At 41.9% G+C, this 24,164-nt stretch overlaps 2 protein-coding genes across 4 annotated transcripts; one reads left to right on the top strand and one right to left on the bottom strand.

The window, feature by feature from the left end:
- Positions 1-1,808: 1,808 nt before the first annotated feature.
- On the bottom strand, positions 1,809-15,948 carry si:ch211-183d21.3 (serine/threonine-protein kinase SBK1). Of its 2 annotated transcripts, XR_004655163.1 has the most exons (6): positions 15,287-15,948; positions 7,863-8,104; positions 7,114-7,316; positions 5,522-6,602; positions 4,574-4,578; positions 1,809-1,819 (listed from the first exon to the last, which is right to left on the bottom strand). XR_004655163.1 is itself a non-coding variant. In XM_034861418.1 (4 exons), the coding sequence occupies exons 1-4, from the start codon at positions 15,322-15,324 to the stop codon at positions 5,775-5,777; spliced, it is 1,311 nt and encodes a 436-aa protein (XP_034717309.1). In that variant the 5' UTR covers positions 15,325-15,948; the 3' UTR covers positions 4,801-5,774. The 2 variants fall into 2 exon arrangements, 1 of the variants encoding a protein (XP_034717309.1); XM_034861418.1 differs by lacking the exons at positions 1,809-1,819; positions 4,574-4,578 and having other exon boundaries at positions 4,801-6,602.
- Positions 4,052-23,721, top strand: LOC117937452 (retinol dehydrogenase 13-like). 2 transcript variants are annotated; one of them, XM_034861420.1, is made up of 8 exons: positions 4,052-4,057; positions 18,745-18,862; positions 20,212-20,330; positions 20,445-20,600; positions 20,693-20,797; positions 20,897-21,109; positions 21,227-21,328; positions 22,798-23,048. In XM_034861420.1, exons 2-8 carry the CDS (start codon positions 18,798-18,800, stop codon positions 23,046-23,048), a joined length of 1,011 nt encoding a protein of 336 aa, XP_034717311.1. In that variant the 5' UTR covers positions 4,052-4,057; positions 18,745-18,797. The 2 variants fall into 2 exon arrangements, with proteins under 2 accessions (XP_034717311.1, XP_034717310.1); XM_034861419.1 differs by lacking the exon at positions 4,052-4,057 and having other exon boundaries at positions 18,662-18,862; positions 22,798-23,721.
- The last annotated feature ends 443 nt before the right edge of the window (positions 23,722-24,164 follow it).

The raw sequence follows: 24,164 nt of genomic DNA, 5'->3' as shown, positions 1-24,164 counted from the left end.
GCAGTTGCACATGAATAGGTTTCTGATGTGTGATACAGGTTTGCAGTGACCTAAAAACCGAGCTAAGTCGGAAACAACGAGGTTATTTTTGAATGACTCCACTGTTCTGAACATTTGGTGTACACACTTTGTCCTTGTGTGACTCCTTCTCTAACACACAAACACATTATCCCTTCCTGCTCTTCCATCCCTGCTATGCCTTTTCCTTTCTCTGTACCAGCTCTCCAGCTGTGACCAGACGCTATTTCGCATGATGCCCGAGTCTAGAGCTGAGGGAGTGGGGAACATCCCTTCACAATCAACTCTGAATGAGATCACCATCGCTGTTCGAGTTCACCGACTTTCAATCTTCATTTGTAGGTGCAGAGCAGGAAGCTGAGGTGACGCAGGAAGTTTAAAACTGTACAGTGTGCTCCCCGAGGTGTTAAAAATGAGCATTACTCTGCAGAATGCAACTGGGAAAACTTAACAAAATATCTTGTTTTTTTAAATACTTGTACCTATACCTATACTTGTTTGCCCACTTACACAGCTGAATTTCCATCAAATTAAACCACATTAGGTTTGTGTTAAGCACACAACAGCTGCATATTTTTATTGTTCACTAGCAAGACAGAAATGCTCTGTAATAACATGTCTGAGACCTCTGTTTACACAAAGCCGTCCTCATCTTCATGTGTGAAAAAGCTTCGGAAAAGAAATACAGCATTTCTAGAATTCGAAATTAAGCTACAACAGCCAGATGCAGAACAGTCTCTGTCTAAGGTTAAAAGCGACATCTTTAAAATGTTAAACAATTCGGCTACACTACACTGCAGGAGCACCTGATTTTTTTTTTTTTCTTCGAGTGCACTTTGATTCAGGATTTGACAGCCTCTTTTTTTCGTTTCATGCTGTGGTAACGTCAAGTCAAGAGTAAGAGTCTCTCACTCACATGAAATGTTGCCACATTTGTCCAAGTCATACATCAACGAGATCATGGTGCCATGAATCAGGACAGTGAATGGTCTCACCGTCAGTCACACAGTCGCCTCATGTTAACTACATTAGCCCTTGCTGGAAGAGCGTGACTGACAAGGATTTAACACTTGATCTCATGGAGACAGCTGCATCCAGGCAGATCATTTTCCTAGCTGTCCATGCTCCTGGACCACCTACTGAAGGCTTAACATCCCCATCATCCAGTCCTGGGATTCAATTTGGTTAAGCTGACTTTTAAAAGCTGCAACTAAGGAATAATCCAGCGTCGCTGAACCTTTACAGGGTCATTTCAGTCCAATTGGGGGAAAACCATGTTTTCCATACTTAAACCCTCCTGGTAAGGCTCTGTAGACAGTCACATGTGTGTGAAATATCCTGAGATTCGGACATTTTTTCTGGAAGAAAACATTCCTTTTTGAGGCTTTGAAGGTCAGATACAGTATATTGGTTGTTTTCAGGTTTATACTTGTGTTTTGGGTTTTTGCTAGAACACGTTTACATGCTTTAATGTATGAAAAAACAATAGATTTATCCTACTGTCTGTCTATATATACCTGTATTCACCCTCTCTCCAAAACCTTGTCTCTTTAAACACCCGTCTGCTCTGATTGATTAGCATTTTGGTGTGGTCTTCCACATCTGCGCTCTCTGAGTTTGCAGTGTCGTACAATATTGAGACAATATTTCATCAGAAAATAGTAGATATGGGATGTATGTTGGAAATGTTGGACTTAACCCTTTAAATACCAGTGTTGTCTCCAATAAATCCTCTTTGGCTCAGGTAGCATTTCCATCTTCTCGGCTGAGTGTTGGAGCTAACACAATTAGGACTCTTACACTGACACTAGGCTGCTGTAGCCTTCAAGGGCAGAGAACAGGCTATTACAAAGGACAAGCTTCCACTCACTACACTTTCCTTGCGTGTCATGGTTGACCTTTTTCTCTTGCATTGTCTCAACTGATTAGCTTTTCACAGTGCCAGATACACCACAGCTTACCGCCACTGTCTGAAATCAGACTAATAACAACTTAAGCTAAACTCCTCCAGTCTGACTCAACAGCTGAGTGTGATCGGGTGGTGGGCTGATAACTGTTCTCATCTTCAGTGCCATATTCTAACTGCCCTTGAACTCATTGGCTCTTTGAGGGAAGCAGATAACTCCTATCTAGAGATGTGGTAATTGGGTTCTCAGAAGAGAGTCTGCATATTAAAATAGTCTGGGGGCTTGCTGGTGAACGAGACTAAAGCCTCGGGAAATCACATGTGATTCAAGCTGACCTTCATCTAATGTGCGGTCTGGGGACCATACAAAGCTGGGCTGAATTAGCTTTGCCTACAATGTTGGACAAAACAATACCACCACAGTATTTCTGACTACCACAAAAAAAAAACGGAGCCATAAGATGTGGTGCATAAATTTATTTCAACATATATGAACATTTTGTTTATACTTTTTGTTTTGTTTTGTTATAGACACAGTACATACATTATTTACATTGGTTTCTAAAACAACACGGGCTGGCAGAAAACAGATTGATCATTGGATCAGGAGAAAATGAGTTAACATGAAGCTACTCGCTAGAGCTTTAGTAATAATTTGACACCTCATCATTAAACTTTACAATTGCTGTCATAACAGTCCATGAGAAACAACATTAGACATTGCAACAACTGATGGTGGTCTAATAATGCTAATGGCTAGGATGTTTAACAAAGCCACAACTGCTCACATCAGAACACTGTGACACTTGTCAAGTTAGGGGCTACATGTATACACATGTTATGTTATGTTGTGTAACATTATGGTACAATACCTCATGTAACATTCCTGCATGGTATGATTCACCATGTTATGACATGCTATGAAACGTCATGTTATGTATTATATGTCACGTTATGACCCGTCACGTTATGTAACGTCACGTTATAATATGTCACATTATAATATGTCACGTTATGATACGTCATGTTGTGATACCTCATGCTATGAAACGTCATGCTATGAAACATCATGCTATGAAACATCATGTTGTGATACGTCATGTTTTGATACCTCATCTTTTGATACATCATGTTTTGATACTTCATGTTTTGAGACGTCATGTTATGATACGTCATGTTTTGATACGTCATGTTTTGATACGTCATGTTTTAATGTGTCATGTATTGATACGTCATGTTTTGATACATCATGTTTTGATACATCATGTTTGGATATGTTATGTTTTGATACGTCATGTTTTGATACGTCATGTTTTGTCACGGCATGTTATGTTACGTTAACATAATTTTAGGTTATTTAACATTTTGAAGTACGTTGCACCATGTTTTGTTGTTACATTATTTTGCATTACGTTAGGTTGAGTTATGTTATGTTGAGTTGCATTATTTTAGATTACCTTATACACACCGCCCATCTTATCCGTGTCTATTTCAGGGTTAATCCTACATAAACAGAATAGCAAACTATAGAGCAGGTCTAATTCACATTCTACCACAATCTAGTGAAAGATTACCTTTAGACAGATCCTCTGAGGCAGCCAGCATCTCAGCATTCAATAAATCCCGTTGACAAGTCTTCAGCCTCAATCAGATCACCTTTTCAGAATCAAGAGTAAGGATGAGAAGAAACAAGAAAAATGATGGGGACTACCATCAGCTCTAAATATGCCTTGAGAGACTGGATAAAGTCTTTGGTCAGTAACTGACTCATAAAATACAGGAATATGTTTATCTGCAGAAATGTGTCATCCAGGATGATAAGCTAAGCAACTGTCATGAGAAGCTGTGGGCTACTGGAAGGGAGTTTGGTGACCAGTTGTTTCATTTGGGCGTGATCAGACTTGATTTTTTCAAGTAGAAGACAGAAGGCAAACCAGAGGAGCACCAGCACTGTCACTATAGTGACAAAGCTGATGGGCTGTCATGGGAGGAGTGGGGGAAAAAAGGAACGTGAAGACAAAAGGCAAGCACACACACACACACATTCACGCATTCTTGCATGACAAACATTGCCATAGACATGACACACCTGGGTGACATAACAGTAGTGCAATTCAAGCAAGAAAAATAATGGTAAGCATTCACATTAAACATACTCTGCTTTTTAGACGCTTTTTTAATTAGCCGTATCTCTTTGGAGGCTGAATCTGTAGCGGGGCCCAGGTCAGGGTTGATCAACAGCTCACAGAACATCAATAGCTGACACAGAGGCCTCCAGACAATAAACACCTTGGATCTGATATTCAATGGATGCATTTGGATGAATTCCCAAAGAGTCAGGAGAATTAAATTAAAAGTGAGCACAAGGGGTGCAACAACACATTCTTTTGTGAAGGTGTGGACCTGCAAAGTAGCCCCTATATAGCTTTAGCAGTTTAAATGAAGCCAGGAAGCACAATGGTTTTACACAGGAAATGGATGCTGCTCATGATAGGGTTACGGTGACAGGAAAATGCAGAATGAGTGGCATCTATTCACCAATGTGTGTGTCATACCTGGGTCAGAAAACCAAAAACTGGTTCAGTTCAGATAAAACTCAAATACAATAAAAGAAAAAACAGCTGTTGCTACAATGTTAAATGTTGTGACAGGCTCTTGATCTCATTTCTATATATTTCATTTCTTGTGATATACTGTACATGTTGTCATATTTTGTTGCTACATACATTGCATTGCCCCGACAGTGACTGTAAAACCCTAAAACCCCCATCCCTGTCATAGAAAATTAGTACCGCTACATAGTTGAACTACCTGATGATACGGTGCACTCATAGAAATATCAAATTATTTACAATATAGAGGCGTAGTTTTTTAACTAAGAGTTCTCCTTTACAAAATATCTTGTGCTTTAGCATTTGAAACACACACATCCAAACACATACAGCAGGTAGAAAAGAAACAATAAAAGACACTTCTTCTCCTCTTCTTTGTTCACCACCCTTTTACCTTAGAAAATGCACAATCCCTGTATTCTGCTTTGTCGCATTGGAAATGAATCTCATTGACAGTATTACAGAAGTGGCAGATGTGTTTCAGCCAGTCAATGGATTTTCATTAATAATAAAACAGGAAGTAACCCACCGAAGTGTCCTGAGAATTTGTCTCTAAGTCTAGACACCGACATGATTATACAAACTGCTACATAAAGGTTTCCTTTTTTTTTCTTCCATTCCTCTTTTTAACACATTCTCTTGAAAAAGACTAATTTTATGCATTGGAGGTTGACAGGACGTCTGAGAAATGGCAGTTGAATGTAGCTTAGATTGCCCTCAGAACACCGGCCTCCGACTGAACGGCATCACCAGATCAGCTAAAGTGTTGGCCTCCCCGTAGCTTATACTCTCAGATAAATAAACACTAGTAAAGAGACATAACATAAAAACACAAGAAAAGAGACATGGTGTTCTGAGAGAGAAAAGCCGTTTTTCTTATGGAGTATGTAATTACAGAATCATTAGCACCACCACTGTGTATGGGCAGAAAACACACATGTCTGGATGGCAGAATGAGCTGCCGAGAGGAGCAACATCAGCAGACTCTCAGCTTGGGAAATAGTCTTTGGTCACAAATCAAAACCTAAATGCCATGTGCTAGTGATAAGCTGTCTAAGTGTGTACCACTGATTGAGGTTGTTCATTTGCACAGCCGGGGATGTGATCCTGAGCGTTTCTCTTTCATCGTTAAAGTAACTCTCTTTTTCCACCGGAGTCTCTGTGGTAGTCTTTAACACCTCTTCACAGCTTCTTATTACTGTGAAAAGCCATTTAGTCTCCTGCTAACATTCACGTGGTCACACACAGATTTCGATGGCCGTTGCCATCATCATCTGGCTTTTGTTCTTGTCCCGGCCTGGAGACTGGTGCTGTCCAGACTCCTCTCTGGGAGATAGCGGGTCCGACAGGACGCTGCGTTTAAGTGGTGCCGGGCGCAGGCAGGATGTTCCTGGAGGGGTCGAGGGCTCGGGGTGTCTGTGGGAGGAACGAGATGAAGTAGCGGACGACGAGGAAGCGTAACTGCCAGTGCACACACCCGAACTTGACCTCTCACCTCTCTTGGCTCGGCAAGATGCTCTGCGCCTGAGCTCGCTGACCAGCTCATACTTGACAAAGCAGAAGACGTCCTTGACTCCACAGCGTTTTTCCGGCTCAGAAGCGAGCAGCCGCTGAAACATGCGCAAGGCATCGTCAGTGAAGCGGCGCCACTGAGACGGGTACGTCCCCACAGGACAACCCGCTTTCTGCCAGCGCCGAAACTCCTCGTAGAAGGCATCGGCCGGCAGTGCTGCCTCCCAGGGGAAATTGCCTGTCAGCATACAGAAGACCAGAACCCCAAACGCCCACACATCCAGACTTGTGGTCACAAGGAAACCCTCAGCACGGCTAGCGCGGCACACCTCTGGCGCTGTATAGGGGATGGTGCCACTCACCCGTTTCACACGGCTCCCCACGCGTCGGGTCATACCAAAATCAGCCAGTTTGATGCGGCGGCACTCGCGGTCAAATAGAAGCACATTCTCAGGTTTGACATCCCGATGCACTAGGTTTTTACCGTGCATAAAGTCCAGTGCCAGGCCCAGTTGTTGCATGCAGCGTTTGACCATTTCCTCTGGAAGACCCACCTGAAGAAGAGAGAGTGGAGAGAAGGAGGAAGTGTTGGAGAAAAGAAGGCAGAAAAACAGAGAAGATTCAAATTAGTACAGTCTAATAGCTACAGTACATTGTGTAGGAGGTGAGACTATGGGAGGTGATACCAGAAAAAGCTTAGTGGTGAGTAGGTTACAGTACAGTTAAAAAAAAACTAGATGATGGTTATATAGAGTGGTAGAAGTACAGGGAGAAAAGTGTTATGCTCCAAAAATTCAAAAATTCAAAAATATCTGTTTTGAGTTTCGCTGCAAACAGTTTTAATGAGTCTTTAGAAGAACCTTGAAGTCAAGCACTCACAGCACATCAACTGAAATAGCTCTAAAGCAAAGTGAGAGCTCCGCGCGGAGAGAAAACCAGGACGAAGACAAGGCTCCAATCCCAGGAGAGCTTGTTAAAACCGTTGTGTCTGAACATGGCGACTGACTGGATCAGCTCTGGCTGAGTGAGGACTGGGATTGGTGGAAGGTAGCACGGTTGCTTTACCTGTGGAGGGATGATGTCAAAAAGGTCCCCAGCGGGGGCATATTCTTGTCCAAACACATAGCTGTCCTCAGTCTCAAAGAGCACGTCCAGGACTTTGATAATGAAGGGGCTGCAGCTAAGTGAGCCTGTTAGACTGTACTCCCGCAGGAAACTCTTCAGCTTCGTCTTGTTCTTGGTAACAAACTTCAGCGCCATTTTGGTGCCTAAAAAAGCAGAAAAATCTAATATAAACATGTAGACGGACACAATTGAGATCTGGTGTCTCAAATAAGTGCTGCCAACATTTTACTATCCAAAACACTTCAAGTGTTATCCAAAGCACCTGCCACTCTAAGGGAGTGGAGAGATTTCCAACTACCCAACACTGTCTTTCTACCAGGTGCTACATTCATTTATATAAACATGTACACTGAATGACTATTACCTCAATTACATCCATACAACCAGCTGTTCATGATCACAGCTGCAGATATACAGAGGATTTCTAGCACCCACTTCAAATCTCTGCTGCCTTCTCAGCCTCATTTGGCACTACTTTACAATTATACCACTTTCAGGCTGAGTCAGTTAACCTTGATTTTCTTACAACCAAGGATTTAACAGTAGACCTAAAAACAAATCCTTAACAAACTCTTTTAACTGCTGAAATGAGAGATGCTGGCACAATGTGGAGATCTGAACAATCTGCTTTCCAAAATGACATTATTGCATTTATGCTGTTATGCTGTAATAGCTGAAGGATAACTCACCCTGCGTCCGGTGTGCCACTAGGTCCACCTTGCCGTACGTGCCCTTCCCCAGCTCGCGAATGTGCTCATATTGCTTGGCTACATCTGCTGCCGACAGAGAAGTGATGGCCAGGGCCTGCATGTCCTCCACAGGCACCCCTCCACAGTAGCCCATCTTGGATGTAGGGGAGCCCCCGCCACTGCCCACCCGTCCCGGCCCAGATGGAGAAAGAGACAGGCTCGCCTTGACGCTGTGGGGCAGACTAAATGAAGAGAAAAAAAAAACATTGCTTAGGTTAGGTTTTCTTCTGCTTTGAGGATGGCAGGCAATATAAGAAAGGGTTTATGACAGAAAATCTACAACGTCTTTATATCGGTAGGTGCACATCCATATACTCTTGTCCGTGCATTCTGTCCCAATTAGTGGTTATATCAGGAAGGCTTTAACAGACCTTCATTTCCATACAATCCATTCAGGAAAGGCATCATTAGGAAATGTGCTTTCAGTTAATGTATTGAACTTCCTGCTGTCCCTCTAGATCACTCTGACCAGATTTTAGATGTGGCTGGTCTCAGACAGCACTTACTGGCAGACGTTTATGGGAAAATCAATATGGCCAGTTAGCAGGTCTAAAAAAATGGAACAAATGGAGTGAGCCGAAAGCTCCAAGTATATAGTGTATATATAAAAACCCGGTAAGGCATGCCACAGATCATCTGTGACCACTCAGGTTTATTCATGTATATTTTCAAGTGTGGAAACAATCAGGGGTGCTGAGAGAAAAGAGGTTGCTTATTTCTGCCTGAAAAATATGTTTTGTGTGCACAGTGATATGTAAATTGCTGAAGCTGAAAAAAATTATTGTTGACTTTCAGAAGTGCCAAGTTTGAAATAGGTCAAACTGAACCTAGAAAAGGAAAATCCAGCTGCTTTAATCAGGCTCAGATGGCAGCGGACCAGATGTACCAACTAACGACAAATTAAAAATCAGGAATGAGTGCACTGTAAAAAAAGAGGTGTCTAAAAACAAGATCAAACACTACATCTGAGGGGAAAGGTACTCAAAACAAGTGAAATGATCTGTCCATGCAGCAAGATCGGTTCACGTGACAAGCTTGCTTGATTTAAGATTATAGTTTAAAGTTGACCACTTAAAATAAAAAAATCACTATTAAAACAAGATAAATTATCTTACACTTCTATCCATCTAACTTTTTTTTTTTTTATCTTGGTGAGGACCAAATCATTTGCAGTGTGACTGTGCAGATGAGCATCTGTTACAGTGATTGAGCAAACGATAAAAGTATTTAACAAATGAATTGACCTTTTGAGGAAACAAAGTGCAATAATAACGCTAATGATCTCACCCTTCTCCCGTCGACCCCCCGACCCCCACCCCACCCCTTTCTACTACAAACACAATCACATGTAATCATTCAATCGCGCACACACGCACACGCACACTAATAGGCATCAAATCAGCAAAAACAAATTTGCTGATGGTCTTTTTTCATCCATCATTCAAAGGCAACTGCTTCCCTCTTTGTTTTCGTCTCCCTGCAGCCTTATGCTCAGCACCACTGGTTTAAACAAGAGCTTCACAAATGTGTCTGAGTTGACCGACAAGTGATAAAAAAGCAAAAATTAATTCAAAGTAGTCGATGTACAGTTGATGAAAACAGCACAGGAGGTTTTGTTCTGAAGGTGTCGAGGTTCCTTGTGGGAAGAGAGTGCTAAATATAGCCAGCGGAAACTAAAATAGGATGCGACCATTTTGCTGCCTTGTGTTCTTGGCTCATCACTCTTTGTTGAAGAGAAAAAACAAGAACACTGCAAATAGAAAGTGCCCTGTGTGCTCGTATGTTTCTCTGTAGACAACACTTGCTTCTTGATTTTATCATAAGAACTAAGATGCTTATATAAGAGGCTATGAATATTGTATCCTACTCATTCTGAGCGTGCCCACTGTATAGCCTTCAGCGAGTCAACTCTAAAGTTCATTATACAGATCATTTCGTGGTCCAGGTTTGGGAATTATTAAACATTTAAACAGGACAGACAGACTGGAAGAACATTTCCTCTGACCACCCACCCTGCATGGCCCCTTAGCCTCTATCAGCGAGAACAAGGAGAACGAAGGGAGCGCTTGTTTTACTGGCACTTCTTCAAGTCAGAGAAGAATGTGCAGCAGTCACGCATGGATCTTAATCACATTACTCAGCTCCACCAAAGACAAAAGCACCCCCCCACACACACACACACACACCCAACAGCACAGGAAGCTTTGCTCTAATTTCCTTTAGAGAACTGGATTAGGAGTCCTGAAATGTGATGACTGGTTGGTAGACAGTGCTCTCTCTGTAGCTGCAATGACTCTGTAAATATGAATCAGAAACTGCAGCGTAGTGTCCCAGAGGTGTGGGGATGAAGTTATGTTGTCTCTGGGAGATGATGTGTTTGTGATTGTATGTTAGGGAGGGCAGGGAAGTCTGGTATGGCATTCAGTGACACTCTATCAAAAGCCCTTTGTGTTTCTACCTCTGAGAGGGAGCAGCTGAGACTCCACACGACTCAGCATTCGTGCTCTACCACAGCCACACATGCCCCGCTGATCTCCCATGCTGCCCTCTGCTCCTCTCCTGTAATCTCAGGCGGCTAGAGACAAGGTAACAGCAACATGCTCCACATGCAGATGAAAATTGGACTTGTGGCACATTTTAATGTGTGTGGGTTTTGAGCCAGTCCCACTCATTGTCAATCATCCTTTTTTCCTCCTTTTTTTTCCTTTTATTGTTATTGTCAGTGTTGTTCAGGTAATACATTATGACTTCAATATTTGTTGTTTTTCATGTTCTAGTTGGAATGAAAAATCCTCTGACATTTGAGTGTTTGAAAACAGACGTTTGATATCTCAACAACTCTTGAATGAAAATATTGGGCTATTGGAAACCATTGGAAATTAAGTGCAGAAATTGATGCTCTCCAGAGAATTAATCCTACTGACTTTGGTTATCCCCTGACTTTTCTCTCAGCACCAACATGTTCACATTTGTGGTTTTGAGTAAAAATCAACTATTGGATGGATTACCATTAAATACTGTATGGTACACACATTCATGTTGCCATGTTTTCACTATGAACTGTAATAACTGTGTTGATCCTAAAGGTCCTATATTGTATATTATATTGATGTCTTTTTTTTATCAAGAAGCAGATTAAGGTGCTATATAAATACTGTGGAAGTATCAAAACGCTCAATCTAACACACACAGCCTTTACTCAGAAACTGTTGCTTTAAACAAGCCGTCAGACCATCTGTATGGTTGTATACAGACTCTATATAGATAGAAAATGCCACTACAGTGCTGCTACAGTCATTCCCCGGGTGCAACGACGGTGCAGACGGGAGCGCAGATGCGGAAAATCCGGAAACAATCAGATCACACTGGGCTTTTTCTGGGAGGGGGGCTAAAAGAGACAGGCGCAAAAACAAAACCCAAACTACAAGTATGAACATGAAAATGAGCGGCATTTGGGTTCTTTAACCTTTCAGCTAGCACCATTATTGGGTCAAAATTTGAATTTGATTTATACTTTGGTTCAAGCTAAAACTACATTAATTCTCATCTGCTATGGCTGTACTTTGTGATCGGTGCTAGTTAGCAAGTGCTAGCATGCTCACATACAAAACTAAGATGGTGAACACGGTAAAGGTCATTTCTGAAAAAACAGCGTGTTAGCATTGTATTATGTCGAGATTAGCATTTAGCTCAAAGTACCGCAACATAGACTCTTAACTTGTTTGCATATTTAAGGACGTAAAAGGTCTTTCAAAACAGGGCTTAAACAAAATTAACAATTCATCAACAGGAATCAGAGCCTGCAGATGGACAAATGTCTGTGGTATTCACACGACTCTCCTCAGAAACAATAATTTTGTATTCATTGAGTTATTCCGGTGTAAACTATGCAAGTGACACAGCTGCATTGAACTGTGACATGACATTGATTAGCATAAAAAGGCTCTCTCTTGTCTGTTCCAGAAAATGTAAACGAGGGACTAATGAAAGAAATAAATAGATTGTAGTGCCCGCCGCACGTCGCCACCTCTCTCCATTACTAATGGACTAGTTGCTTTGCTCTAGGCAGAAGAGCCATTACGGGTGAAGACTGATGTCCTGTGTCCAATTTACTGTCAAAATGCCCAACATGTCTTGCCTCTGTGTCAAAGTGAAAATGTGACCTACGATGTGACTGATGTGGTTGATCTCACCGACTGAGAGAAAACAACTATACAGATGGACACACACATATAGATGTATTTATCTGTCTGTCTTGTTGTCTCAGTGAGAGAATAAAAACAAATGACGGGGATTTGAAACAATTTAATCCAAAAAAAAACAAATGGGCTTCTTTGTGATAGCCAGTTGCAGTCAGGACACTCTGTTATTTACTCGGGCATTAAGAAACTAAATCACCTTCCTTACAAAGAACATTAGAGTTTTGTGTTTCTGTCAACACACGGCTAAAGAAACCTCCTGCTGTGCTGTGATAGGTGAACCGGTGGCCTGAGCCACGGGCACTCACTTTGACAAATCACCCCCTCTCAGATACTGTATGCCTGGCTGGCTATGTGGAGGATCCCTGCTGGGGCTGAATGCAACCCGTCCCTGACTTGTCTCACCTCTACTCTCCTTCCCATCATCCCTCCATCTATCTTTTTCATTACTGTATGCCACACATCCCATGGAGCTGGCCGCAATTGGTCCCTTGCTGGGATGACGTAAAACTGGGAAGGGATGCAAACAATGACTAAGAGTGGAAACTACCTATGGGAGGTGAAGAACACTTGGCTCTGGTAATGGGCGGTGACCACAAACAACCATCACAGAAAAAAATGGGCACAATGATAAACTAACCACAAAATCATCCCCCCGCAGATTAAATACATAGTGTAGTTTGGGATTAAGATTTTGGGATTAGAAACTGTAACAATTTAATTTAAATGCCATCAAAAGCAGTGTCATCATCTCACTCATTATTATCATGACCTGCACAAAAATCCTTTCACAGTTAAATATCTCTGCAACAAGATACCCAGGGAACACACTGTACCTAACCCCCACTCTCTCACAGTCCAGTAGCCTCAAGTTCCAATGTGACAAGGGGTTGGGGGGGGGGGGGGGGGGGGGGGGGGGGGGGGGGGGGGGGGGAGAGTGAGAGAGAGAGAGAGAGAGAGAGAGAGCAGGATTGGGAAATCCAGAGAGTCTGAATTGAAGCAGCCCGTCCCTTTGTACCACAAGACTGTAGACTGTGTCTTTGATGTCAAATACTCGGGGAAATGTGACTCTATTATGAGCTCAGAAAATGGGGTCTAAAAGGAGGTGTGGCTAAATGATGTGAGAGCATCGCTAAGGAGGACACTGCTTCTTTTTTTTTTTGGACCATTTTGCCCTCCACTTCTAAGCAAACTAACAGAATATGGTAATTTGCAATCCTGCTCATGTATAATAGCCTCTAACCAAAATCAATGCACTAATGGCGATTGCTGAGGCTGCAATTAACCTTTCTCTCTCTCTCTCTCTCTCTCTCTCTCTCTCTCTCTCTCTCTATTTAATTCTAATTCAACAATACAGTAATTGCATCGATATTAGTCATTGCTGCAAAAGCACATAGAGCACACAATGTAAGATACAAGAAAATTTGAAACAAGAACATGCTGTACATAAATCAAACACTGATTAACCAAACAGTAAAATGATTGTTAATAACTAGCAAAGGCCAAATGGAAAACATAAATAAATAAATAATAATGATGCACAGAAAACAATTAGACAGACACTCATACGCACACGCACACACACACACACAAACACACACACACACACGCACACATACATGTACACATTATGAACGCTGATTGACAGGGGGCATCATTACACTGTTGTCTCACTAACATAATAGCAGGTTAGGATGTAATGCGTATAGACATAATGGGATGTCTTGTTTCTTTATTTCCACCCAGTAAGAGAGAACAATAGAGTGAAACAATGTCCTCTATATGTCCTAATTGACTGTTTGCATACTTTTTCTTCTGTTCTGAGTCTGATTTCCTTTTATTTACAGTAACTGATTACAATGTCTGTAGGATATTGTTTAACTGGAACACCAGTTTGCCAGTATTCATTGTAAAACTGTGCATTATATATGCATTTCTTTGAGTTATGTTGGGGGCAACGGTGGGTTAATCTGGTGTGTATAGGGCAGCCATTGGATGGGTCATTGTCTGGGCTCTGATGTTTCCATATGAAAATTGCAGTCCTTTTATTTGTTGGCAGAGTCTGCCTTCCTGGTTATGCCTTCCTAGTTCTGCAGGCCATATTTGGGACGTTTCTTTCAACTCCCATGAGGTTTTGTGCTTATGTAATTCACAATGGAGAATTTGAAGGAAGTGGGCTTAAGTTGACTCAGTCAAGATCCCAGGCTTACATGCATGTGTCTGCTTTTTAAGTTGTTTGTTTTTTGATTACTTATTTCAAAAGAGCAGCATTTCCTACCATTGTCATGCATATTGATGTTTAACTTTAAACCGTTTCTGTCTGTTAAAGGTTTTTAACAGTGTTTGAGGCAATACTACACATACCTGCTCCAGGTCAATTCTGACACAGAATTTTATTTTACATTTTGGGATGAACTACTCCGTTAAAAGCCTTAGTCATTACTGCTGCTTCTTTCAGACAACAACAAATCTGAGTGTATTAGCTGATGTTGCCTTTCATTTAGAGTCCATTATACCACCAGCCTCCAGGCTTTGCTTTTACAGGCTCTGTTCTATTGCAGTAAGTCAGCTGCTCATTTAAATGCATTAGAATAGATACAATAGATGGATAACGATGATAAATCCCCTGTCTGCCCTGGACCAAGTATAAAAGGGCGTTAAAAGTGCCCCCCCCTCGGATGCCCTTGCATCCATCCAGCACAGACAAAATCATAAAAGCCGAGCGGGAATCAAATAGGTGAGGGGTTCATGGGACACTGGGTTGAACATAGAAATGAAGTCGCTGCTCCACCATCAGTTAGAGTTAATCATAGCCTATGGTAAATAAAGCTGCATGTTGTTATGCTGACATATGCTTTATTATAGGCGAATTTATTATCCCTACATAAGTGTTGCCCATGAGAGTGAGTCAAAGTTCAGACAACAGAAAGTTACTTACATCATCAGAAATAGCCTACGTATGAAAACACTTAAAATCTAAGATCTTTCAAATAAAAAAAAAACTGCACAACAGAAAAACAAAAATCAAAACCCAAGCATGATACACATTTCCCAATCCTTATTTCTGTCTCTCTGCTTTTCTTTCTTTGCAGATTGAAGCATCTTTTAGACTGAACCTGTTCCATGCACCCCAGGGTGCATCTACATGTTAGGCTACTCACTCACCTGCTGGCGACCTGTCTCTCTCCTCCATGGTCCTGCATCCGCTCGGCGAGCAGAGCTGATCCGCTGTGCTCCGCAGGAACCCGATGGATGGATCTCCTCGTTCGAAGGGAGTTATTGATCAGTTTAAAATGATAAGAAACCCCAAAAGGTCCCTTAAAAACATCAAAACCTTGCCGTTTTAGAGCTGAGAAAGCTCATATGAGATCTCGCCGTTGTGCTTTTGCCTGCTGCTGCCCACCCAAGAAGATTTCTGGCCTGTATTCTGGAGACGCTCTTCAGTTTGTGACTTCCTTCGGAGGCGGATTAAATCAAATCATCATCTGATGCTGGAGGCTGAGATGAGAGGACACGGGCTGGGATCCCTCCTCTGAGCGCCCACCATCTCAACCTGCCAAGCAGCGGGAAGAGGGTGCGTGGTTAACCGTGGCTCCTCCAGTGGTCCGCATGACCCAGTTCAGCACCACACACACACAGAGGCGAACTCATTCACTCACATCCACACGAGGGGCTCTGCAAACCTCTGCTCTCTGCAGCATGCGTGGACCAATCCACATGTTCCCACTCTCTCCAAACTCAGCTCTGCGTCTCACACTCACTGTCTGCCGGTCAGTCTGCTTTGCGCGTCAGTCCGGCGGGAGTCTGGGTTTGAGGAGAGGGAGAGGGGTGGGGGGGGGGGGGGGGGGGGGGGGGGGGGGGGGGGGGGGGGGGGGGGGGGGGGGGGGGGGGGGGGGTCTCAGATGTTGCTCCTCTGCTGCTCCTACCAGTCAGCTCCCTCATTGTTCACCGTCTCCACCCTCTGGCAAAAATAATAATACGCTCACGTGAAACGGGTCCTAGCGCCTGAACGCACCCGTCCCATCCAACCATGCACCCTCAACGCGCCCGTGCGCTTCTACTTTTGATTCATGCTATGAAGGAACAAGCTGCTCCAGTCTTGCATAATTCAACAGCTTATGGCCTCAAGTTCTACCCGCTGTGACATTGCCAACTGGCCTTATTAGGTAAGAAGAGGCAAGACTTTCAATTAATTCATCGTACAGCCCTGGCAGCTCCCCTTTACTGCACATGTTTAACACCAGGCTTCCTGCCAGACATGTTTGCCAAGCAGAACATATTGGACTGGGAAAACAGCATCGAAATACCAGGGATAACCTTAACGAATCATCAAAGACCCCTGATCAGATGGGTTTATGACCGATGCTCATGAAGAGCCTTGTTTTGGCGTTATTTCTCCCATCTCAATCTCATCTCAGTGACTCAAATGCCAGTCACATAATACATTTATAGTTCTTTTTATTGCTATGACGTATTGATTTTTATTTCCTACATGTATATTTTCTGCGTTCTCTGTTCTCCCAGAAGAGATGCAGGTCAGACTCAGGCTGAGAATGTATGAAGAGGGGATTCAGGCCAGGATCAGGAAGAAAGGAAGAATGAGGCCTCAAAAAAAATGTATTACAGAGGAATATGATACTAGGTGTATTTTTTTATCCTAGACGGGGATGTGGGTAGACATTGGATATCTGCTTCTTCAGCATCTCTTTGAGACATTCAGGTTTTAGGCCAACAGGCAGCGAGGCGAAGACATTCCTCTGGGCCATCTTGGGAACATGGGCGTCGTAAATCACAGGGAAGGTCAAGCACCGCGAGCTGACAGCAGAGAGCACCGATGGTCAAGCACACCGGGGACACACACCTCTGAGCTGTGAACAAATGGAGCAGGACTGCTCCTCCCTCCCCTCTCCCTTTTCAGTCACCAGACTCATGTCCTAGTTTTTACTTTTAATGTGTCACCTTAAGTTTTCCACATCCTGCTGCAAAGTGGTGGCCTTGTTTTTCACTGTTCTCAAATTTATCTTTATGCAGAGTTAACTTTGTGTCCTAGCTTCTCTATAAAGTGCTGTGTCATGGAGGAGGGACATCAACACAGAGCCTCAAGCTGAAAGTGGTCTATTAAAGTTGGGGGTCTATAGGCCTTTTGAAGACCACAATTAGATTCAACCTTCATTTCACTCCTGCTCTGTTTAAAAGCAGATAGACACATTTTAAGAACATTTACAATTACAAAACCAACAGGAAGAAGGACAAAATGTATATGTATATTTTTGTCCTTCGTCCTTTATTTTTTACAGTTTAAAACATGAAAGTAAGCCAGATTACACCACTAACCCTAGCTTAATGTGTCTGAGAGTGTTTGAGTTATGTTTTTCATAAATTATTTAATCATTAGCAAAAGGGAGAAGGAAGAGGGCCTACATGAGTATGAATAAGTAGTCAAGCAGTATTACTGAAAGCCTTACCTAACCCTGCTCCAAACACTCTGCTTTGTGCAGAAGAGACATTTTCTTTTCACTTAAAAGAACATGTTGGAAAAAAGGTAAGTTCTGAATTGAAAAACAGGCTGCTGCGTGCAAAGTTCTACAGCTCCCAGCTCCCTCACACTTCCAGGCATTGGTGTGACCCCCTCCACAGCAGCCTGTCAGTCTCACCTGGCTCCTTAAAGATAGAATGCTTTCCTACTGCAATCCCAACAGCAGAGTCAGTTTGTACATTTTGTTCAGTTTTTTCACAATCCAAAATGATAAAAAAGCAATTTTTTAAAATTCTTTTCATCAAAGATTACTTTTGGGGCATTTCTAGGCCTTTAGTTTTTTTACAGGACAGATGAAGACACGAAAGAGGCAATGACATGCAGCAAAGGGCCACAGGTCAGAGTAAAACCCACAGCTGCTACTTCAAGGACTAAACCTCTATATATAAGCGCGCCCACTCTAACTGAGCTATCCTGGCCACAGAAAAAAGCAATTTATAGTCACATCACCCTCTCCCACTCAACCATATATGTATATATATATATATATATATATATATATACTGTATTTATAGTGCTGACTTGAATTCCAAATAACACCTGCCCCCCACCAAACCAATTGATTAGTTCTCATTCTCATGGTAGTTTTATTTCACTTAAAGGTTGGTTAAGATAATGGTTACATTTTTTCCAGATAATGTTGCATCTAAGTTTTTTTTAATCATAAAAAATAACACATACATACATACATGTCTATGTATATTTAAAGGCCTACATATATATATCTCAGAAGTAAAGGCAACCAACCAAATTAATTGTAAGGATGTTTTTGAAAGAGTTCTGTTCTGTAGATATATTTAAAAAAAAACACCCTCATTCTTACAATAGCCTACTTCTTTTTAAGATTTTTTTTTTAATAGTTTACAATTCCCACGCAACAATGTTGCAAAAAGTGGTTTATTCTTTGTTTTGGTGGACATTTAAATTGTGACTACATTTCCCACAATGCTTCTGGGTTAGTTTTTTTTTTTTTTTTTGCTCCTCGCGGTTGGTTAGTAGTACGGATGTAGTAGATGACGCTAAAAACATGCGCGCGTAACCTTGCGGTACTGTCAGCAGTGTTGTCAAGCAGAAGCTGGAGAAACAGTTGTTAAAACCGTTTTTGGTGGTATATTTTATGGACAGAATTATTCGGAAGTCATGAGCAAATATATATTACCAGTTTCTGTTTTTGGAACAGTGTTTGGAGCTGCTGTTTTACTGAAGTGAGTAATAATATGACATAAGGTCACTGTATCAACCATAGTTTTTACATTGTGTCACATTTGCTGCTGATACGCTGTTGGCGTTAAGTTCAGACTAAATCTTTGTTGGTTCAAAACAGCACAGCACTTAGCTACTACTGTACAATTCAGTACAACAACCCCACGAAGTACAGCATCCTTGGCTCAATTACACCCAGATGAATATGTTTCATAAAGGCAGCATTTATAGCAGGGTGGTTGTGTAGGATTGAGGTTGGGTAAAACCAGCTGTTTCCTCCCCTTCTGTGCAATTTGTGCATTAGCTATTCCTATTCTGGAGTCTTTGATGTCCCAGAGTTTGCTGTGTGGTAATTTGATGAGACACATACATATACAACATATATGCAAGAAATGAACACAAAATTGAAATAATGAAGGTCTTAAAACTAACGTAACACTCTTTTCAAAGCCCCAAAACGACATAGTCAACTCACACAGGTGTTTTCCCTTAGATCTCTTCTCAAGACTTCAGGTGTGTGTATGGGTGTGTATGGGTATGCGTTTGACATTGTACAAACATAGTTACGACCTAACTTATCAGTTCTGTGACTTAATGCTGCATATTCCCAAACAAATTAAATAACATTTTTATTAAATTAGCACACAAGCCAGTTTACGCACAGTAAGTCCAGGGTCTTGTTGGGGCCCCTGGAGTTCTGGGGCCGTGTTCCAGTTGCCTGCTTTGCCCATGCTAATTTAGCCTTATTCAGAAGTTACTTGAGGAGAAACAGTAATGTAGACTTATGACAGGATCTCTCTAATCTGCAGCTAAACAGCTTCCTGAATAAATACATTTGGCTGCTTCATGAATTGAGGTTTGGGGGGGGGGTGTTAAATTATGTACACGTAAGGGATAATGCCCAACGAGGTGTCCATTGTCATGAATTAAAAGACGATGGGCAGGCCAGGACTGTCGGACATGTGTCCCTGTTACTATGGTTACTCATTCTAGATACAGGCTGATACTATGTAGCCAGCGCATTCATTTAGAACGATGAACAGAACAATGTAATGGAACTACTTAGTAGATGTCCTTTGTCAAGAATGAATGGACACCCTGCAGCCAATCACAATTGAGTATTGACCCAGACCATGGTATAAAGGTATGATAACCTTACAGTTATTTGTGCCACAAGGCTGACAAGATAAAAAAAAGTCAAGTTCAGGTCCATTTGGAGCCAAACAAGAGAGACAGATCTGAGAAATGTTTTGCATTAGATTGAGAGAAACCCATGACGCCTAGTCGTTTCAATGCTGAAATAGAAGGCATGCTTAAATATGATGGCGCTGAACTTTACTTCTTCTCATAGGAACCATGTAACTGGAGGCACTTGTCCCAGTAAGGCTACAATCAAGGGGAAGACTGTGGTTATAACAGGAGCAAACACAGGGATTGGGAAAGAGACAGCCCGGGAACTGGCCAAGAGAGGTTTGGAGGAAACATGACTATAATTTGGTGCAAAAAGACATAATACATAAAATCTTTAGCTGTTATTTTTGCTCTCAGTGACGCACACTCTTTTTCCCATTACGGCATCATCAGGGGGTCGGATCATTATGGGATGTCGGGACATGGGGAAGTGCGAGACAGCTGCAAGGGAAATAAGAGGGAAGACCCTGAATCCTCACGTTTACGCGTGTCAACTCGACCTGGCTTCCGTGAAGTCCATCCGAGAGTTTGCGGAGAGAATCAAACAAGGTAAGGAAACACTAACTTCTCACTCACTTCTCCAGTTGTGTGTTCAGTTTTAGAAATATTCAGCATTGAATCTTATATTTATTGTCTTGCAGACAAGGAGCGTGTGGATGTACTCATCAACAATGCAGGGGTCATGAGATGTCCAGCTGGGAAGACAGAAGATGGCTTTGACATGCAGTTTGGAGTTAACCACTTAGGTATTTAAATTCCCAGACAGTGGTGTCTGTTTCCTAAAATTATCTTTACATTTCTAAAGAATTCACTTCCTGATTCTGATAGTTTCTGTCTTCATCCAGGCCACTTCTTGTTGACAAATCTTCTGCTGGATAAGTTGAAAGAGTCCGCCCCCAGCAGAGTGATCAACCTGGCCTCACTCGCCCACATCGTTGGAAAGATGGACTTTGAGGACCTGAACTGGGAGAAAAAGAAGTTTGATACCAAGCAGGCGTACTGTCAGAGCAAGCTCGCCAATGTTCTGTTCACCAGAGAGCTCGCCAAGCGATTACAAGGCAAGTCTACTGGCTGTTGCCTATGTGGGCATGTGTGGGAGGGAGTACGGCCTATGTTCTTGTTTGTAATTGGCCACTGGATATGTATTTTTAAACAATGCCGTGTGTGTGTGACAGGCACAGGAATCACGGTGAACGCTGTGCACCCGGGCGTCGTTGCCACAGATCTAGGGAGGCACACTGGTCTGCACCAATCCCAGTTCTCCAGCTCTGTGCTCAGTGAGTATCCTGCTTCCTTATTGGATTCTGAATTTAGAGAAATAAAGAAGCTTACCTAATGCATATGCTACTAATTATTGTGGTTAATTATTAGTGAATTTTCTATTGTGTTCTACTGGGTCTGTATACATAAACACACACTGACAGCATTTCTGTTATGAAAAGTTTTCTAGCCACAAAATTGACTTTTAAACTCTAAAACAGAATTGGACCAAACGTAATTACAACTGAAGAACATTCACTATAGCTTTCTGTAGATGCTTTTTGATTTAGGTGTATATTCTTGTTTTTTAGGCAGTGTTGGAGGAAGTATTCCCATCCTTTACTTGAGTAAAAGTAGCAAGGCTACTGTTATGGATATAGGGTTCTAACTGGAGCCGGAAACCACCAGGAAACAGATTGCCATTAATTAATTAAAATGATTTAAGTCTTTTATTGTATGTATGATGATCGCCGTGGTTCTAAATAGAGAAAATGCAGAAATACTACATTAGCCACTTTGAAAATGGTGCTTACATAATATAAGTATCAAAAGTAAAAGTACTTCATGTAGAAAAATGACCCCTGTGAATATTCTATATTTTATTTAAACGATGCATGAGGAAGAAGGGTGGCGGTAGCTCAGTCCATAGGGAGTTGGGTTGGGAACCGGAGGGCCACTGGTTCCAATCCCCGTATGGATCCAAAAAGTTGGGAGCGTGGATTGGTGGCTGGAGAGATGCCAGTTCACCTCCTGGGCACTGCCAGGTGCCCTTGAGCAAGACACCCTACCCCCCGACCGCTCAGGGCGCTGGTTCAGCTGGCAGCCCACTCACTCTGACATCTCTCCATGTATAGTGCATGTATAGGTCCTGAGCATGTGTGTGAGTACTAACAAAAGTGTGTACACAGAGTGTAGTGCAGTAATTTCCCCATTGGGGACTAATAAACAAATTATCTTATCTTATCTTAAGCCGTTTACTGTTGTAGTTGGTTGAGCTTTGTGACTATTTCATATACTGTTGATCCTGTAGTTTCGTCTATAACAATACAGCTTTGTATGTTAAATCTTAACCTGTAAACTTGATGTAACTGTTGAAAATGTAGTGGAGTAAAAAGAACACTATTTCTCCCTGAACTGTAGTTTAAGTATAAAGTGGTATTAAATTAAACGTTTCGGTAAAGTACAAGTACCTCAAAGTTTCACATTCTGCAATCGGGTTTGCTTCATAAATTCAGAGGTTTGAACTTTTTTTGCAACCAGTACAAGAGCATGTTATACTTTTACTAAAGCTTAAACTAAAATCTCCCAAATCACTGTTACAAGGGTTTCCATCCATAGCTATGATGTTCTTCATCATCAACCTAACCAACCCTTAGAAAAATAATATCACAGTTCAAATAAAACCTGTGATTTACCAATGTTGTCGCTGATAAAGCTTCTGGTTACTGACTCTGGCTGTCAGTGAATGTACATGTTTTTTTCACAGGTCCTTTTTTCTCCATGTTGGTGAAGAGCCCAGAGCTGGGGGCCCAGCCTAGCGTCTACCTGGCAGTGTCCGAGGAGATGGAGGGGGTGACTGGAAGGTACTATGATGTCATGACAGAAAAGGAACCGGCGCCGCAGGCCCTGGATGAGGAGGCAGCTCGCAGGCTGTGGGAGGTTAGCAGCAGGCTGGTGGGTCTGGAGGAAGAAGGACAATCCGGCAAGTCAAACCCAACAACAGAAGTCCAGAGCTAAGCAGCACAGACAGTCCCAGTGCCGAGACAATGACAGACCTGCTCTGCCCTCTGCACCAGCAGGGGATAACGGACCTTTAAGGCTTGAGCTGTGCCACGCTCATTGGAACAATTAACTGTCTGAGTCTGTGAGTCGGTTGTCTGTATTAAAGCAGTCTTTTGTACATGCCTTTATTTTCCTGCATCAGGATATTTTCTTTAAAACATGTTTAACAAGCAGCCTTTGACAATGGATTTTTTTCTCTCTCTCTATACAGTAATTACAAAAGCTGGAATTCACATTGAGAGTACTGAAAATGGGTTTTATTATCGTGGATTCAAGCAGAAAATGCTGACAGATAGCGCCATCTGGCTGCTAGCATCAAAATACAGACTAGTAATTTACCCCTTTTTTATTTGTTTGTACAGATAATGTGTATCTTGGAAGCTTTTGATTTAGTATATTTAAACAAGGTAAGAAAGTCAGTTTGCAGAAACTTGGAAATTGCTCGACCTTGTTAACCCATTATGAAAACATCTGCTTTAAAAACAACAATCTGATTCGTGCTAATATTGCATGATAATTCACTGCAGATTTCATTAGACTGCAAATCAATAAGTAAGAACTTACAACTGTCCCGAAATAACAATGAAGTTAATAAAAGCAGACAATGCAAATCTAATTTTACAATGAACTGGAATGTTTTCCGTACTATATTATATTAGATTAATGAAAGCTAAAAGTAAGAAAGCAAAAAAAACACACACATTAAAAACATAAAACACAATAGAAGAAGGTCAGGACACCGGAAGGTAATTTTGAAGTTAACCCACTTTGTTTAAACCTGGTGTAAAATCCAATTACAATTTCTTCTAATGTTCACTTTTAAGTGCACTTTTGCTTTCGCTCTTGTTTACTCTTGCCTCTTGATAAAAAAATTAAGTTACAAGAGCACTCACATTTCTGATCCTTTCAGACCTCTGAGCACTAAGAACAATATCCATCCCAAAAGTAATTGAGGGATCCATTGAATAGAGTTTTTTTTCAACAGTAAGTCCCAGAGTGCAGATCAATAAGGGCCACTTTCTGCACTAATGCACACTGATGAGCATCAGCCCTGAAACTCTAAACCCTGGA

Source organism: Etheostoma cragini, chromosome 21 (assembly GCF_013103735.1).
Source record: "Etheostoma cragini isolate CJK2018 chromosome 21, CSU_Ecrag_1.0, whole genome shotgun sequence".
Taxonomy (NCBI): Eukaryota; Metazoa; Chordata; class Actinopteri; order Perciformes; family Percidae; genus Etheostoma; species Etheostoma cragini.
The sequence above is the reverse complement of the archived record's forward strand: the minus strand, read 5'-3'. Positions and strand labels throughout refer to the sequence as shown.